The 18527-nt window shown below is 41.6% G+C and overlaps 2 protein-coding genes across 4 annotated transcripts in view; both read right to left on the bottom strand.

Moving 5' to 3' along the window:
- Positions 1 to 5377, bottom strand: part of braf (B-Raf proto-oncogene, serine/threonine kinase) — a 40552-nt gene extending 35175 nt beyond the window's left edge. Inside the window, exon 1 of one of the 2 annotated variants that reach the window (XM_032505372.1) lies at positions 5084 to 5377. In XM_032505372.1, coding sequence (XP_032361263.1) covers positions 5084 to 5239 — 156 coding nt within the window. In that variant the 5' untranslated portion in view covers positions 5240 to 5377. The remainder of the gene's footprint in view (positions 1 to 5083) is intronic. The other variant, XM_032505373.1, reaches the window with a different exon arrangement.
- Positions 5378 to 12220: 6843 nt separating this feature from the next.
- Positions 12221 to 15162, bottom strand: mrps33 (mitochondrial ribosomal protein S33). 2 transcript variants are annotated; one of them, XM_032505396.1, is made up of 3 exons: positions 14932 to 15162; positions 13175 to 13391; positions 12221 to 12555 (listed from the first exon to the last, which is right to left on the bottom strand). In XM_032505396.1, the coding sequence occupies exons 2-3, from the start codon at positions 13387 to 13389 to the stop codon at positions 12450 to 12452; spliced, it is 321 nt and encodes a 106-aa protein (XP_032361287.1). In that variant the 5' UTR covers positions 13390 to 13391; positions 14932 to 15162; the 3' UTR covers positions 12221 to 12449. The 2 variants fall into 2 exon arrangements, with proteins under 2 accessions (XP_032361287.1, XP_032361286.1); XM_032505395.1 differs by having other exon boundaries at positions 13175 to 13395; positions 14932 to 15133.
- Between the last annotated feature and the right edge of the window lie 3365 nt (positions 15163 to 18527).

Here is an 18527-nt window from a genome sequence, read left to right as displayed (position 1 = left end):
AGTCCACCTGTGGTGAATCCAGCTGATTGGACCTGATTTGGAAAAGCCACACCCCTCTATATAAAAGGTCCCACAGTTAATAGTGCGTGTCGGGGACCACAAAACAAGCATAAGGTCGAAGGAATCAACCTTTTTCACAGCAGACATTTTGACTTGTCATATAAGAAAAAGCACAGCTGAAATTGATCACCTTAACGATGGCTCAATTCCATCAAGTGTCCCAGTGAGCTATTTCAGTGAGTCAGCATGCACAATACCAGGGCCTCTCCTAAGTGGAATACAGCCATCATGAATGGTTTTGACTATACCTGTGCTTTTCCTACTATCACATGTCAACATATCTGCCGTGAAAAAGGTCTTGTTTGTAGACCTCCAAGACAGGACTGTCTCCGGCTAAAGATCTGGGGAAGGGTGCAGATAAATGTCTGCTGCTTTAAAAAGGTCCCAATGAGCACAGTGGCCTCCATCATCCGTAAATGGAAGAAGTTTGGAACCACCAAGACTCCTCCTAGAACTGGCCGTCCCTCTAAAGTGAGGGATCGGGGGAGAAGAGCTTTAGTTAGGGAGGTGACCAATAACCCAATGGTCACTCTGTCAGAGCTCCAGGGTTCCTCTGTAAAGAGAGGAGAACGTTCCAGAAGGACGACCATCGCTGCAGCACTCCACCAATCAGGCCTGTATGGTAGAGTGGCAAGACGGAAGCCACTCCTTAGTAACAGGCACATGGCAGCCCGCCTGGAGTTTGCCAAAAAGGCACCTGAAAGACTCTCAGACCATGAGAAACTAAATTCTCTGGTCTGATGAGACAAAGATTGAACGCTTTGGCATGAATGCCTAGCGTTAGGTTTGGAGGACACCAGGCACCACCTGGCTAATTCCATCCCTACAGTAAAGCATAGTGGGGGCAGCATCATGCTGTGGGGATGAGACGTCCTGGATGAAAACAATTCAGTTCAATTTAATTATTTAATTAAAAACTGCTCCAGTGCACTCTTGACCTCAGACTGGGGCGACGGTTCATCTTTCAACAGGACAACGACCCCAAGCACACAGCCAGGATATATAAGCAGTGGCTTCAGGACAACTCTGGGAATGTCCTAGAGCGGCCCAGCCAGAACCCAGACCTGAATCCCATTGAACATCTTTGGAGGGATTTGAACATGGCTGTGGCCAAAGATAGGTGTGCTAAGCTTCATATTCCAAAAGACTTGAGGCTGTTATTGCTGCCTATGGTGCCACAACAAAGTATTGAGCAAAGGCTGTGAATACTTATGTACATATATTTTTTTCTCTTTATTTCTAATAAATTTGCAAACATCTAAAAAAAAAACTTGTTCATGTTGTCATTATGGGGTACTGTGTGTAGAATGTTGAGAAAAATGAATCCATTTTGGAATAAGGCTGTAACATAACAAAATGTGGAAAAAGTGAAGTGCTGTGAATACTTTCCGTATGCACTGCATACACACAAACTGATAAGATTCAGTCATATTATGATAAGGATGGAGATTTGCATAAATGTTTTCCCAAAACTTTTCTAATGCAAACCATAGGTTTTTCAAATAATCCACTAGCATTAGGGCGGAGGAATTTTTTAAAAAATAATCTAATTGCGATTTAACTTTTCACCAATATCGCGATTTAATATGCGATTATTTTTTAAACTCTTTGTCTTCTGTATTATTAAACAAAGACAAGTAATAAATCTTGCTAAAGTATGAACAAAACAAGATTAGATTGATTAAACCAGCTGTTCTTTCCTGGAGAATGTGATGATGAAATTAGGTGATGCATGAATTTGTATGAATGACATCTTTTATTGAACTACTTCAATCCCACCAATATAATGAGCACTGACCAAGCCTGGTGGAAACATTCATATGAAAGTCAGAAACAAATCACACAAACTAAGGTGTAGATTGCAGAAATATCAAAACAAATATGTGGCTTTAACCACACTTTGTATTTTAATTATTTACTTTAATAAACATTTGTAAACATATGGATTTCACTTCTTAAATACTGTCTTTGAACCTTACTACACAGTTAAATAAAAATGAAGTGTATATACACACACACACACACACACCACAGTGTATTTTTCAGTGGATAGACATGAAAGGTGAAGAGAGATGGGGGGGTTGACACGCAGCAAAGGGCCGCAGATTTGCACTCGTGCCGTTGCAGGACTAGTCCTACATGGGGAAAACACTCAGTTCATCAGTAACGTATTCATCAGTAACATTAACTGTATAGATAGACGATTAATATAATGGTAATTTAGCTAGCTAGCACACCCCTGTCTTCTGCCTCAGTCTCCCGGTGTTGCGAGGCTTCAGTCAGAATGAGAGCTGACAACAGCCCCGGGGCCATATCCACATTCAGCCCCCAGCCAGCTAGTAACCATCCACCATCATTACAGACCTGGCCCAGGGACACATCTCCAGTCAGCCCCCAGCCAGCTAGCAACCATCCACTATCATTACAGCCCCGGCCCAAGGACACATCCACAGTCAGCCCCCAGCCAGCTAGGACTCATCCACTATCAGTTCAGCCTTGGCCCGGGGACACATCCACAGTTAGCCCCCAGCCAGCTAGCAACACTCCACTACCATTACAGCCCCGGCCCGGTGACACATCAACAGTCAGCCCCCCAGCTAGCTAGCAGCCAGACCGGTCAGCACTTAACTACAGTGCTAAGGACACTAACGGCAGTTTGCTGAACCGTCGGGAAACAGACCCGAGTCAGAACAGCGGCCATTCGTAACGTTACACCTGTTAGGGTTACTGCTGCCCCCCCCCCCTTCGCTTTTAGCACTCTTTGCAGTTAGCTAAATTTAGCATACAAAAAAGAAATATGGCACCAAGAGGACTATTACTAATAGTAATTTAATGATATGGTGGCATTGGATCTGGACAGGAAGGATAAGGGAGTTGGAAGGGGTGCGTCACGATTCTGCCTTCTCACTTCACGACACAGGTTCCTGGAGCTGAGTGTTGCAATTTGGATTCTATTTTTCATATAGTTACAGCTCTACAAATAAATGATTCTGATAAATGAATATTTCAAAAATAAAATAAAAATCAACTATCAACCATGTTATGAGTGTTGGTGTTGCATAGTCTGTCCACCAGAGGACGCTCTACAACGTCCCTGTTAGTGTTGGCGTTGCATAGTCTGTCCAACAGAGGACGCTCTACAACGTCCCTGTTAGTGTTGGTGTTGCATAGTCTGTCCACCAGAGGACGCTCTACAACGTCCCTGTTAGTGTTGGCGTTGCATAGTCTGTCCAACAGAGGACGCTCTACAACGTCCCTGTTAGTGTTGTTGTTGCATAGTCTGTCCAACAGAGGACGCTCTACAATGTCCCGGTTAGTGTTGGCGTTGCATAGTCCGTCCACCAGAGGACGCTCTACAACGTCCCTGTTAGTGTTGGCGTTGCATAGTCTGTCCAACAGAGGACGCTCTACAACGTCCCTGTTAGTGTTGGTGTTGCATAATCTGTCCACCAGAGGACGCTCTACAACGTCCCTGTTAGTGTTGGCGTTGCATAGTCTGTCCACCAGAGGACGCTCTACAACGTCCCTGTTAGTGTTGGTGTTGCATAGTCTGTCCACCAGAGGACGCTCTACAACGTCCCTGTTAGTGTTGGCGTTGCATAGTCTGTATATTTCGGCCAACATATCAGAATATCGGATTTTAAAATAATTAAATATTTGTGTTGGTATCGGCCTTAAAAATCCTTTATTGGTTGGGCTCTACTAGGGGGACTGACTTCATTGTGAACCTAAATTGAAAAATAGGCCGGATCAAAATTTGTGAAGGGCCAGATTTGGGCCGTGGGCCTTGAGTTTGAAACACAGTCTAGAGAAAAAGTGTATTGGTTGCCTTGGCCTGCACTAAAAGTCAGGATATCTGAACCTCTGCATGAGATTTGTACAGCTGCTTTTATCTGTGCAACTTTATGGAACTATAAAAATAAAAAAACACACGGGTGCCTTTTAATGTGTTTCAAATGCATCAGCCTTTCTATATCATTGTGGGATTATATACCTATGTCACTGTCAAACTGGTTAAAAACAAAACTCTGCTGAGATAAGGAGTATTGTTGGACCTTGAAATCAGGACAGGGGGCGCATAAGTTAAGGGACAGGTCACAGAGTGAGACGTTAGTCATTTTATCTTTGGAATAAATATCACTTTCACCTCTGTTTTAAAGCAGGGGTAGGACATCTGGTATTAGTAGGCTATTAATATTTGCCAATATTAAAACTTTTTACCCAGATGCTGACTGTGACTGGATGTACGCTGCTACAGTGATGTAGCCTGCTGTCACGGTCCAACAGTGAGGCCTCTGACCTGCACACTGAAGACACATTTCCAGGCTAGACTTCATGGTCACTCTGTATTAAAGGAGTGAGTGAGTGAGTGACTCGGTGATTGTAAAGCCTGTGATATAAATAAAAGTAGCGTGTGTAGTTAAATGCCACCTCAAAAGACAGAAGCACGACTTGAGTTAGCGTCCACCTCCATCACTACCATCACCTCTTTGAGGAAAAGGACCTCCGTGGATTGGTGAAAATGTAACTTTGGGCGCATTAGAATCCACAAGAATACATGGGTAAGGTGGGTAATTGCGTGTCTTTATTGCGTCAACTGTGTGTGTGTGTGCGTGCGTGTGTGTGTGCGCGTGAGTGTGTGTGTGAGAAAGAGTGTGTGTGTTTTGTTGGCGCACCAGGCTGCAGCTGCAGTGAGCCTGGAAGACGAAGCCAGGAGCGAGTGGAATAAAGCAGGCCCGAAATAAACACAGGCTCCGCCGAATCAAACCTTCCCCTCCGCTCACGTTCATCTGTCGCAGATTGTGCTCAGTGGACGCCGCGGGCTGTGGTAGCCCAGCGTTTAAATGAATCGTATACATTTTGTACATCTTCTTGCCCCCCCCCCTGCACTGCATCCCCACGACCCATGTTACAGCCGGTGTTTCCTGAACATTTACATCCAATTAACGTTTGCGTTCCCTCCGCTCGGAGCCCGTGTCTCCTGCCCAGTTTCGAGCCGCTAGCCCGCCGCCGTAGCGCCTACCTCCTCATCCTGCGGACCTCCGGGGATCCCCGACGTGCACGAGGAGTCCAGCCCGGCACCCAGCTCCTCGAGGCCCCGCTCCCTGCCCGGCTCCGACTCCGCGGTGTCTCCGTTAAAGACGGGCGGTGGGGACTCGGCGCTGCTCAACGCCGCCATTTTAAACTGCGAGAAACTGAGTGGAAAATAAAAGAGGGAAACGCAGGCTGGTGATGAGGACAGGAGGGGGAGACAGAGACGCAGGACGGGGCTCCCTCGCCTCTGGACTGGATGGCTGGCACACAACCAGTTAACTTGGTACAAAATGATTAGGGCCCGTGCACTAAAGTGCCAGGAAGAATGAGGAGGACACTCTAATCTTTAGTAGCATTTGTTATTCACTGACGTGTTATTTCCTGTTGTGGATAATACTTAAACATTGTTAAAATGAAAGTATTCTGTTCAGGAGATGTGACTGTATTTGTGAAATATTTCTACTGGACTTGTCAAACATTGAGTTTGTCACTGTAATCTTAATTTGTGTTCCAAATAAAGATGTTGAAAAAAAAGATCTTGACAGGAAGTCAGCCATCTTGGATTTTATGTTAATTTTCTTTTCACAAACATGTTTTTAGGACTTTTATTTTCTAATTTATACTCAGAGTTTTAACTTGTTGCTGTATACCGATTACTTTTAGCCTGTGAACGTATTTTTGACGCCCTTGAGGTACTCGAAAACTTATTTAAGTGCAAATCAGGCGGGCAAATCAAAACCTGCAAGCATTGCAAGACTTTACATTAATAACAGAGGTGATTTCTTTTAGACTGCAAGGGAAGCTCAGCTTTCCCAAAAAAGTCATACAATTACAGGTCAAATATGTCCTACTGTGTTACCTTTTATTGACTAAAAACACGTTCATCTCGAAGACGAGTTTGTTAAGAATCAGCTGACTCAGGGCCAGTAAAATCAATAGAGGCATTGGCGGGCCTGGACTCCGGGCTACTGTGTGACGATTGGAGGGTCTGTCGAAAGGCTGCATCTCCTTTTGATTGACAGTGATCTGTTCCTAATTAAATTCAATTTTATTTATATTATAACAAGAGTTATCTCAAGAAACTTTACGAATAGAGTAGGTCTAGATCACACTCTATAATGTACAAGGACCCAACAGTTCTAGTAGTTTCCTCCATCGAGTTTCATATCATTTTGTCAGATTGTTCATTCATTCATTCATACAGCAGGCTGGGTTGTGTTGTACAGGTGAACTAGCCAGCTAGAAAACGGCACACTATGGCAGACGATGCTAATGTTGTCGACTGGAATTTGGCCAAGTCTTCATTATGAGGCGAAACTTAGAATCAAACAGCAGGATAGATCAACATCTATTGATTTATTAACACCTAAGATTGTTTTATTAACACCTAACATTGATTTATTGCAAAAGATACAGTAGGTCAGAGTAACAGGAAGTGACAAAGAAAATGTACTGCTGGCCACGCCTCTTGATAAAACCATCTCTTGGATATTATATAAATTCTTATAATAATAATTATATCATTAACATATCATTTATACTATTATATGATCATACGTAGACACTTTTTATGATGTAATTCAGTGCCTTATTATTGAGCAGCAATCTCGCGTTTGCACGGATATTCACAGAATTTGGTGCCCACATTCATTGATATAAAACAAATAAAAAGGGTTATATCTATGCCCACATTGCTAACACCATTTACAACATATGTTCAATTTGCTTTCATTAGCTCCACTCAATCGGAAGTCAGCCATTTCAAATTTAAATGCTCTTCATGTATTTCACATTCATTTTCTTAACCCTTGTGTCGTCTTCCCGTCAACCATAAAAAGAAAGACTATCAACACTCTTATCGCTATTTCTGAAATCTTTGTCACTTTTTCAATATTGTGGGTGCTTTTTTTTTCCCCCAAAGGTATTTGATATTTCTAATGTTGACATTTTGAGCGCTTATTTTGACGGCCAATTTTTGTGATGAGAAAACTGAAAATGGGTTGAATTTGACCAGAGGACAACTGGGTTTTAATGGATTTGTTTCATATTTTGTTGCTACAGTCCTCCAACTGATCTAACCCTACATTGGAAAAGGAATAGTCGAGTGTGAAAGATAATGTCATGGTTCATGTGACAACATGTTATTTTAGTCCTTTTACAGATATGGAACTTTATGAAACTCGTCCTAGAGGACTCAACAGATCCTTCTCAGATTGGGTCAGCAGCACGGCAAGATTTTCACTATGCCACATAGCAAAGCTTTGGTGTTTTTTGTGGAAAAGTGTTGCTGTGGTGAGGCAGTCAATTTGCACATTTCGCCATTTTGAGTGCAATATCATTCTCTATGATTAATCATGCAGGAAACTTTTTTTTGTATGTTTAAGCAAATATTTCAATGAATAAACCAAAAACATGCAATTGTCTTCATAAAGGTATTTCAGATAGATGTAGCTTGTCCGTTATTGGGACTTTGAAGTATATAAGCTTACATTTTGTTTGTATATTATGCAAACATGCTGGGAAATCCAAGGAGTTCACGCACTACTTCTTGGCGCTGTATATGCTTTAGGCCAGGGGTCTTTCATGTTTTTAAGGCCAAGGACCACTTTCACATATTGTATAAGACTTAGTTGCATATTGAACCTGACCTAAAATAACATATAGTGCAGCCTTAGCCCTTGTGTTGTCTTCCCGCCAAAATTGAAAATCAACACTTTTGTTGAGGCTTTTTAATCAATGTTTTTTTTGGGCGACAATACAGATTAATGCCGCCTGCTGTTATGGAGACCTATTACGTCTCGCGCATGTGCAGAACGCACAATCAGGTTGGCGTCGCTTATGTGTGTTCCGAGGCACTTTTTTGAGCGACGGGAGCCGACTGATCAGTCCAACTGCCTTTTCTGCCATTGGTCGGGTTGGTGTGTCAGAGCCTTTATGGTCACAACCATCTCTAGGATTTTCAGAAATATAGGGGGGGGGGATCATTGAGCGGCCCCTTCTCAAATTTGGGGAGGTGTTGGGTCATTGGTGTTTGATGACGTAAAGCCATCGAACACTATCTTTTTTTTCAGTAACGTTAACAGTGTGTGAGTCTAATGATGGAATGCCAAAAAAGACAAGGGAAAGGTGGCGCTGAGATGGTCAGACTCAAAAGGAACAAAAGGATCATGTCGCTGTGTGTTGTTCATTCATTCACCATCCGAACATTCAACCCCCTTCTTACTTAACCAAAGACATTAAAGGTGCCCTGCCACTCTACATGCATTTTTAAAAAATATGTCAGGTCCATATGTGTTTGTGTTATGTTGTGAATGTGAAAATGAACAGCTACCTCCTCTGTCAGCTCTAGACACTGAAAAGAAATGAGACCAATCACAACAGCTGGTCAGTCTGACGTCATGTTGCCTGAGCTCATTGCTATTCATGAGCTGGGTAAAGGATGCTGATAGCCAGGCTCTCATTGGCTAGCTGTTAGCCCATCAGAGTCAATGATGAGAACTAGTTCTATTAATGAGAACTGGCCCAAATGGAGCTAAATCTTCCTGCAGGCTTTCCAAAGCACGCTAGAATGGCTTTAACCAAGGTAACCAAAGTAACCATGTCCATGGTAGGATTTCAGACATTACCACAAAGTCAAGAAATACGTGTAGCAGGGCACCTTTAAACAAGCAATTAATTTGAGGGAATTGGCTTTTAAAAATAAAGACAGAAGGGAGCTACAAAAAAAAAAGAACAGAACCAAGAGAAAAATAGAGGAAGGCAAAGGAGGCACACAAGAAACACCTGGAGGAAGCCTTCAACCCACGCAAAACTTGGGACACTAAAAAGGATGACAGGTACGCCAGGTAGCAATAGGAGTGCTGAGCTAGCCTGTGCTATTGAACTCAATACCTCCAGTGACGGACTCTGGAGTCAGTCACGTGACGTCAAAAAGAATGAAAAATCAGAAAGGCATACTCGTCTACTGGCAATAAGTGTAGCTCTCTCTTCACGAAAACACAAACAGAAAAATCTTATGTGTAGTGATCGTTTTTGCAGCAATTTAAAAAATGTGATTCTTTTCCGTAGTCTCAGTTTTTTTTTATCAATGCTTCAGTTAAATATTTCTGTTTATACGATGCCGCAGACAGCGACTATGGAATGCCATTTTATTCAATACTGAATAAGTGAATGAATCACTGAGAGCCCACAGTGACTGACTGTGTTTTCGTGAAGAGAGAGCTACACTTATTGCCAGTAGACGAGTATGCCTTTCTGATTTTTCATTCTTTCTGGCGTCACGTACGACGTCACGTACGACGCCACGAACACGCCGAAAAACAGGCGTAGTTGCATTTTTTACGGCCTGAGGCATTATGTTTTCGGGTTGCCTGTTCATTTACTGCAAGTAATATCGTTGTCGCGGGATTCAACAACGTTATGGCATATTGAATATTTTCTTCATATCGTGCAGCCCTAATGTGAAGCCTCCATGTTTCGCCAAAATAAACACATTATACCTTTTTAATAAATCATTAAAGTCTATACTACATGATATGGGTCTGGACAGACGTGGAGGTAAACTGAGAGTTGACTAGTTGGCGGAGGCCTACAACGGCGAGGCGCTCGCACTAGTTTTCCTTCATACTACAGCTACCCAGCAACATTCATTCAAACACAGAAACACTAGGAAAACTATTTGAAATGCTTCAAATAGCTGAATAGCTCTGCTTTAAAAAAATATGACCTGTAGCACCCCCACCTTGACCCCCCTCGAAAGCTACAGACTCAGAAATGGCACATCCGGAAGGCTCATTGTGGGGCTGGCTCTAGTGGCTGTAATTCTGCACCAAGGCTGAATTTTGGGAAAGATTATTAAGAGTATTTCACAATCTGCTCAGTTACTGGGATTTTCACGCATAACCATTTCTAGGGTTTACAAAGAACGGTGTGAAAAGGGAAAAACATCCAGTATGCGGCAGTCCTGTGGGCAAAAATGCCTTGTTGATGCTAGAGGTCAGAGGAGAATGGACCGACTGACTCAAGCTGATAGAAGAGCAACTTTGACTGAAATAACCACTCGTTACAACCGAGGTATGCAGCAATGCATTTGTGAAGCCACAACACGCACAACCTTGAGGCGGATGGGCTACAACAGCAGAAGACCCCACCGGGTACCACTCATCTCCACTACAAATAGGAAAAGAGGCTACAATTTGCAAGAGCTCACCAAAATTGGACAGTTGAAGACTGGAAATATGTTGCCTGGTCTGATGAGTTGATTTCTGTTGAGACATTCAGATGGTAGAGTCAGACTTTGGCGTAAACAGAATGAGAACATGGATCCATCATGCCTTGCACTGTGCAGGCTGGTGGTGGTGCTGTAATGGTGTGGGGGATGTTTTCTTGGCACACTTTAGGCCCCTTAGTGCCAATTGGGCATCGTTTAAATGCCACGGCCTACCTGAGCATTGTTTCTGACCATGTCCATCCCTTTGTGGCCACCATGTACCCATCCTCTGATGGCTACTTCCAGCAGGATAATGCACCATGTCACAAAGCTCGAAACATTTCAAATTGGTTTCTTGAACATGACAATGAGTTGACTGAACTAAAATGGCCCCCACAGTCACCAGATCTCAACCCAATAGAGCGTCTTTGGGATGTGGTGGAACGGGAGCTTCGTGCCCTGGATGTGCATCCCACAAATCTCCATCAACTGCAAGATGCTAACCTATCAATGTGGGCCAACATTTCTAAAGAATGCTTTCAGCACCTTGTTGAATCAATGCCACGTAGAATTAAGGCAGTTCTGAAGGCGAAAGGGGGTCAAACACAGTATTAGTATGGTGTTCCTAATAATCCTATAGGTGAGTGTAAAAGAGACTTCAGATACAGTATTAGGGGACCACTAAGGTCTATATAAAAGAGACGTTAGATAGTACTAGGGGACCACTAAGGTCTATATAAAACCATCCAAAAAGCACCATGTCATGGGACCTTTAAGGGATTTTCTGACAAGTTTACAAAAAAAAACTTATTTCCAGATCTTTATGGGTGCAGTGGGAATTTTGGGGCCTCTGGGTTCCAGGGGCAATTGGTGAGCCAGGCTTGAAGTCCCAACTGTGAAACTGAACCACTATAAAAACTTTTTCTATCCTGTACCCAGGGTTTCTGCGGGTTTCACCTAGTCAAATTTAAGACTTTTAAAGACCATAATGAATGAAATGTAGGACCTACTGTATATCATGACATCCAAAAGAGAAAAGGCAAGGCAACCACAAACAAAATTGCTTTCTTGTACAAGAGCAGTAGGCTTCAAATGCGCTATTAACCGACTTAAACCAATACCTAAATTCCATTTTTTTAAAGCCAAGGATCCCTAAACTTGCACTTCCCCATAGTCTATGGTACAATAGTAAAGAGACTAACGGCAATAATACAAAAGCTGATTGGCTGCAATGTTAGTTGCATGTTGGCCTTATTTGTAGATGTAATACAGCCAATTATATGTGGACGAGCCACAGATTTAAGCATTAGGGTAACATAGATGTAGGACAATTAAGACCTGTTTAAAATGATTTAAGACCTAAAACAATACATCACAAATTTAACACTTTTAAAGGACTAAGATTGTGATTTTGAAATTTTAGACTTTTTAAGACCCTGTGGAAACTCAGCGGTCAGCATTGACATTGCAGGTCAGAATATTCCTAAAACCATAGAGCTTGTTGCCAGGCTCAAATTAATATTTCTATTTCTATTTTTTTAAACGTAAAAAACATCCGCGTAGTTGCATTCGCTAAACCCACCAGACTCCATGAGAATAAACAGGAATTTTACCATTGTAAAACATACTTCATTCAAAGTTGATAAAAACAAAACAAAATAACGTAAAGATGTTTTTGGTCGTCTTTCTACTTTTCAAACCATCACAACTTTAGTTTTGGTTGAAATAAACACATATTTTACCGATTTACATGTAGAAATAGGTTGACTCTTTTTTTCTTTTTTAAGTGGCGTCTGGTGGGTTTAGCGCTAGCGACCTTCAAAGATTGTTGTTCCTATCAGTCACTTACACACAAATACATGGGAAAGTAGCCAGGTTGAAAAGAACCCTTTGAATGCAAGAGATGGAACAATATTCATCAATATAAGGATGGAATTTACTTCAACACAACTGACATAGAATGTTTGATGTGAACTGTTGACATAAGGTATTATTCTTGCCAACACCGAAACGCTTCCAACAAAGGAACTGTACAGTCCGGACCAAACCAATGGAATTCTTTCAGGGTGATCAGCGATATCCACATACAGCATGTTCACAGTCCAATGCTGTCTGCCTCCAGAAAAACAAGGGGGGGGGAGACCGCTCATTTCTTCTTCCCTGCTCTCTTCCCTTCTCCTTTCTTTGGTTTCCCTTTTCCTCTCAGTTTCCTCAGGCGACGCATCTCCTCCTTGAAGTCTTCATGCTCGTCTCTGAAAAGGAAGAACATTTGATTTGAACCATGCTTACTGAGGGTTAGGTCCACACTGGTGCTTTGAATAGGTCTCTTTCACTTCCTGCATAGATATTTTACATTAAAATCATTCCAGCAGGCTTAAGCTACTTCCTTATCCTGCTAGGCTGTATTTATAGACATACAAATATATATATGTATACAGTATAATGTATGTAAGTATGTATGTATGTATGTATGTGTATGTATATGCACATAGGGCTGGGACAATATGCTACTAATAATCAGCTACATGGGTGCTGATTGGATTTGAATTGTTATTTTCCTTTATTATGATTCTATAAGTATTGAGATTCGATAGTATTGATTATTGGGATTTCTTCTTTTTTTTCTTTAAAGAAAAACAAAAGTTGAAAAAAAATACACTTCTACAGGCGATACATCATGAGACATGTCATGTCTGACATTTAGTTCATTTGTAGAAGAACATCATGAATAAAAAATATCAATTCTGGGAAATAAATCATAATACATAAGATTTCCAATCCCCCCCCCCCCGCATTTATGAATAAGCATATAGTTTTGTCCCAAGGCCCAACCTGTGTCAACACCACCGGGTGGCCGAGCAGTTCCAGTACCTGAACAGTCCCATGAAGCGGAGCTTCCGGGTCATGGAGTAGTAAATCTTGTGCTCTGGGTACCAGTCGTACACCCCCTTCCTCTGGGCCATGGGGGGCTCCTGGAACAGCTGGACCACCTTCATGGACCTCGAGTCTGTCGGACGCACGACCCCCCCGAAGATCTGCGCGCTCAGTCTGGCCATGCGCATGGCGTAGCTGGACAGACCCGCCATGCCTTCCTCAACACAGCAAAGACAAGACTTCCAACTTCAGACAGGTACGGCATGAAGGACAAATATTCTCAACTGGGACAATCTGGGACAATCTGAGCGGGAGATATTCAAAATGTCGCTGTACAGTGAATTGTACCAGAAATAATTGTTATAAAATAGGGCCGGGCGATATGGAGAAATCAGATATCACAATATTCTGATATCCAAACACATTGATATGTTGATACATAAAATGATATTCCCTCAAAATGTTTCATAACAGATGAGAAAATGGTGTCGGTATGTGCTTGTTATTATCAATGTGGACAACTAACTGTTTATCACAATGTCTGGACATATGAGTTCATCACCATTATGATTCCACTGAAATAAATAAATCATCATTTTGAATTATTACCCGACATATGTGTATGTCCATATTATTCATGTGGATTTGTTTATTTGTTAGTTTAACATCCTGTTATGATGTATGTGTATGTTGCGTTTGATGTCTGGGACCTTGAATTTCCCCTTGGTGATCAATAAAGTACCTATCTATCTATATCTATCTATCTATCATGTGATTTCAGTAGACATCCAATAAAAAACAAATTGGAATTCTATGAATCGATTTTGAATTGGTAGAGCTTGAATCACTATTTGAATCATTTTTTTTTTTGAACACCCCTACTGTATCCCTCTGTTTAATTCCCAATGATTGAGCTTAATATTTTCTGTTCTTTTGGTGCCACAGACAGCTACATCATATCTGTTTCCAGCAAAACAGAGCAAACAGAAAATACAGGTTATGTTCTTCTTCTACAACTGATTTAAATGTCAGACTGCCTGACTGACATGTGATATGTATTCTTCTTAGAGTGGGTGTACTAAAACTAGCAGTGTATGTATATACACACACACACACACACACGTGTGGCCGTGCCTGTGTCATATATTAACTTATTCCCTGTTCTATTGTTTTTTTGTAAGTATAATGCTTTTCTTCCTTGTCAAGCAATTCTAATGTGTTTACATTCTTGTCTTTTCATAGATATAGTTCATTAATCGTTTTAATAACAAGCTCTTGCACTGTTCACTTCTGCTCTACCACCACCACAACACACGGTCAATCCATACCAGACCTTTGTTATCACTTCACAAATTGTTAACCCTTATCATTTTTGTGATTGATTTGTATGTATGTGAGATATATGTATGTGTTTGTTGTGTTATGTTTGTCTAAGCTACTGGATGCCTAACATTTACATCCATCCAACATCCACCCATCTATCGTATCCATCCATCCATCCATTAAACGATCGATCTATCCAGTACAGTATAAACGCATCCATCCTTGCCTAATGAATGTCTGTTAGCCTATCATAATGACTGAGTTCATGTTAGTGGTAGTGTTGTTAGTATTTTTGAAGTGGTATGTGCATTTTCCAGTTGAAAGTTTGCCTATTTTATGTAAAGAATACCCCCCAGCTACATCAACACGGTGACCAACATCCCCTCATGTGTCCAGTTAGCCTTCACAACAGTAACAGCATGGCGTCTTACCTGTAACAGTTAGCCTGTAGGGACGTACACGCCGTCGTTTAGTGGAACACGCGAGCAAAACACACTAAACTCGACTTAAATTCCAAGTGTAGTTAAGTGTGCTAACGTTTTAACTACCATTAACCTTCACACACGCCATACTGCCATCCCAAGCTGTACCGCGCATGACACTAGTCCCGTGGAGCTGATTGGATAGTTACTTTCACTTCCTGTTCTCCTTCTTCTTCTTTATGGTTCATTGGCAGTGGGCAAAACCAACTGAAAGGCAGCATTACCGCCACCAACCGGACTGGAGTGTGAACGACAGATTAAAAAATCAATTAAAAAGATTATCGAAAGAAACTAAATCCTCTTTATTAAATCAATTTATCTTAGGGACTTAGTAATATTTAGATTTAACTTGCCTGCTGTCTCCCCCAAAACCCTTACAGTGAAAAGATGTGGAGGCCTGCCATTGTGTCTGAAAAAGGTCTTTCTGGGTGTTGTAGTTCTTGTAATGAATCATTCAATATGTGTTCAACAGTTTCTGGCTGGTTACAGTATGTGCATTTTCCAGTTGAATGTTTGCCTATTTTATGTAAAGAATAACCCTACGTTTATCAAATTTGACCCCTTTAAAAAATGTCTATATCGGAAATATGGGTTTCTTTTTAACCAAATTACCATAAATATATGGATGGGATTCCTTACAACGTTCTTTGCAAATACAGTTGATCACTTTCGTTCCTGACGAAACTCATCTGAACTATTAGTCAAAATAATTCATAATTTCTGCTTTTAAAAAAAATATTAGGTATAATTCTATATAAATGAGTGTTATTGACCATTAATTACAAAAATGGTGTAAAACTAGTGGTAGTAAGGTGGTGTTAGTGAAAACTTTAAAAAAAAAGTCTGAAAAAGGGTAAAAACTGTCGAATCTTTGTCCGTTTTAGACCCGGGAGGACCACACAAGGGTTAAAGCCCACCATCCTCTCATCACCAACATGTCTTTGTATATTGTAAAGATGACTTCTTTTTCTTCTAATGTCCCAACACTCCTGCCTTGTGTTGTGCATGTGACCTGTTACATTTTTTATTTATTTTACCTTTATTTAACCAGAAAGAAAAACTCATTGAGATTAAAAATCTCTTTTCCAAGAGTGTCCTGGCCAAGATACGCAGCAGCACAAACAACAAGGTTGCAGACATATAACAAATAACATATATCATGAACATAAAACATAAAACACTTTATGCTGTTAATAAATAGTGAGTAACAAGGTCATAAAATATCTAAATTTCAACAATAGTGAATAACAACAAGGATCGTCAGAATAATCAATCATAACATCTACAGCCAGTGTGTTCAGCCTCCATGTCATTTAAAAGTACTTTAAAAGCAGCCAGTGAAACCATCTCCTGAAGATTCAGGACAATTTGCAGCTGATTCCAAGCATAGGGGGCCGCGTACTCAAACGCCCCTTTTCCTAATTCAGTCCGGACTTGAGGGACAAATAACAGTAATGAGTCATGAGAACGAAGACAATATCTTCCTGTACCTTTCTTTATGATGTTACAGATGTTACATGTTCTGTCTTCAGCTTTGCTCACTGGGACCCGTAACGTCTACATACTGTATGTAATCTTAAACGCTTGTTTAGGCCAGAATATCCACCTGCTCATATCCCTCTACACCAACATGGACAGGATCCAAATGAAAGTGAATATGCCCTTAATTTGCTTACTGCACAATAAAAGAAATATTTAATTGCATCGATAATATCTGTTTTGAATGATGATATGCCTGAATGAATGCTGGATAGTGCTGAAAATCTGTCAGCTGCTTAACAGCATGGGTATTTCCTTCTCCTCTATCCACTGTGAAGCCAATAACACCAACAACTCTGTGGTGTATACTGGTAAACGGTCTGGTACCCTGTTCTTTATGGATCAGTCCACTATACACTGCTGCACCTGCACACCCTTTGTCTGGATCTTTGAAGCCATCTGCAAAAACCTTTAATCTGGACTATGCGCCATACTGAAAGACTTATTCTTCAATTCCTGATGTATATTTTAGGACTACACTTTGCAAGGGGGATACCCATGGATGAAGGGAGGAGATTAAAAAAGTAGGACTATACTTTAGTTGACCAAATCCAATGCTTGCTGCTTTAGCATCACCAATCCATCCAAAACTCATGAAATATGACTCGCTGGGTTCCCAGCCGTCTGTTAAAATGCTCTTTACAGGATGTGAATCCCAGTGGCCATCACTAGCTTCAGACCAACAGCCTCCAGTCTGTAAGGGTTAACAACATCACATCATCATACATCAAGCTTTACGAAACCCACTTTGATATGGAGAAAAAAGAGCTTTACTTCCTTGCTTCCTTCTGTGACCATTCTTTCCATGATTTTACATAAATGTGATGTCAAGCAATAGGTCTATATCTAGATGGATCTGAGGGGTCTTTCCCTGGTTTTAGAACAGGCACTTTTATTGCTTGTGTCCACACTGATGGATGTGGACCAGTATCCCGAACCACTTTCAAAAGTTCAAACACTATGGCTAGTGAGTTCTCTGTCATGTGTTCCAACATTTTATAGCATGCACCATCTTTCCCAGGAGTGCTTTGACGAGCACAAACAATTGTCTCTTCTCCAGTTCAAACATACAACACGGCAAGTCTAATGGATCTTCTGATACGTCTGCTTTCTCCACTGTTCTGCTGTTCTTCTTTATGGTTCTGTCTCTGCACTGCCTGGCCTCCTCTAAAAGCCTTTCTCAACTAGGAACTTTTGTAAATGTTTGAGCTCAAAGCTGAGCCTTCTCTAAATTGTTGAGAGCCATTTTGTCCCATTTTGGGATTACATCTCCAACCTGGCCTGGGAACGCCTCGGGATCCCCCAGTCGGAGCTGGTTGATGTGGCTCGGGAAAGGGAAGTTTGGGGTCTCCTGCTGGAGCTGCTGCCCCGCAACCCGATACCGGATAAGCGGATGAAGATGGAGATGGATGTTCAACCACCACAACAGCTCAACAGGAATAAAGTCCATCTGGTCCAGCTCTCGTCGCCCGCCACGGGCTGTTGACCACAGCGTGTTAGCTGTGACATCCCCTCACTCAACTTCGCTCTGTTCAACATCCGCTCACTGACAGGCAAGGGACAACTCATCCAGGACTTCATCTCCGATCGTAAGCTAGACTTTCTCTGTTTAACCGAGACATGGCAAAAGCCTAACAACTTTTCTGCACTCAACGAATCCTCTCCTAGTGGATTGTTTACATATGTCAATCCCATGGCTCTGGCCGGGAGGAGGTCTCGCGATAATCTACCGCGAGAAGTGGAAAGTCTCGCTGGTGTCTGTGCCTGTCTCCAGCTCCTTTGAATCTGCTGTCTGCAAGATGTCTGGTCCCACTCCAACCATCATCGCTGCTGTCTACCGCCCCCCTAAACCGAACAGTGTGCTGTATAGTATTTGTTTTGCTGTTGTATAGTATTTGTTTTGTTTTGCTGTGTAGTATTTGTTTTGCTGTTGAACAGTATTTGTTTTGTTTTGCTGTGTAGTATTTGTTTTGCTGTTGAACAGTAGGCTATTTGTTTTGTTTTGC

The sequence above is a fragment of the Etheostoma spectabile genome, chromosome 23, assembly GCF_008692095.1.
Source record: "Etheostoma spectabile isolate EspeVRDwgs_2016 chromosome 23, UIUC_Espe_1.0, whole genome shotgun sequence".
NCBI lineage: Eukaryota > Metazoa > Chordata > Actinopteri > Perciformes > Percidae > Etheostoma > Etheostoma spectabile.
The sequence above is the reverse complement of the archived record's forward strand: the minus strand, read 5'-3'. Positions and strand labels throughout refer to the sequence as shown.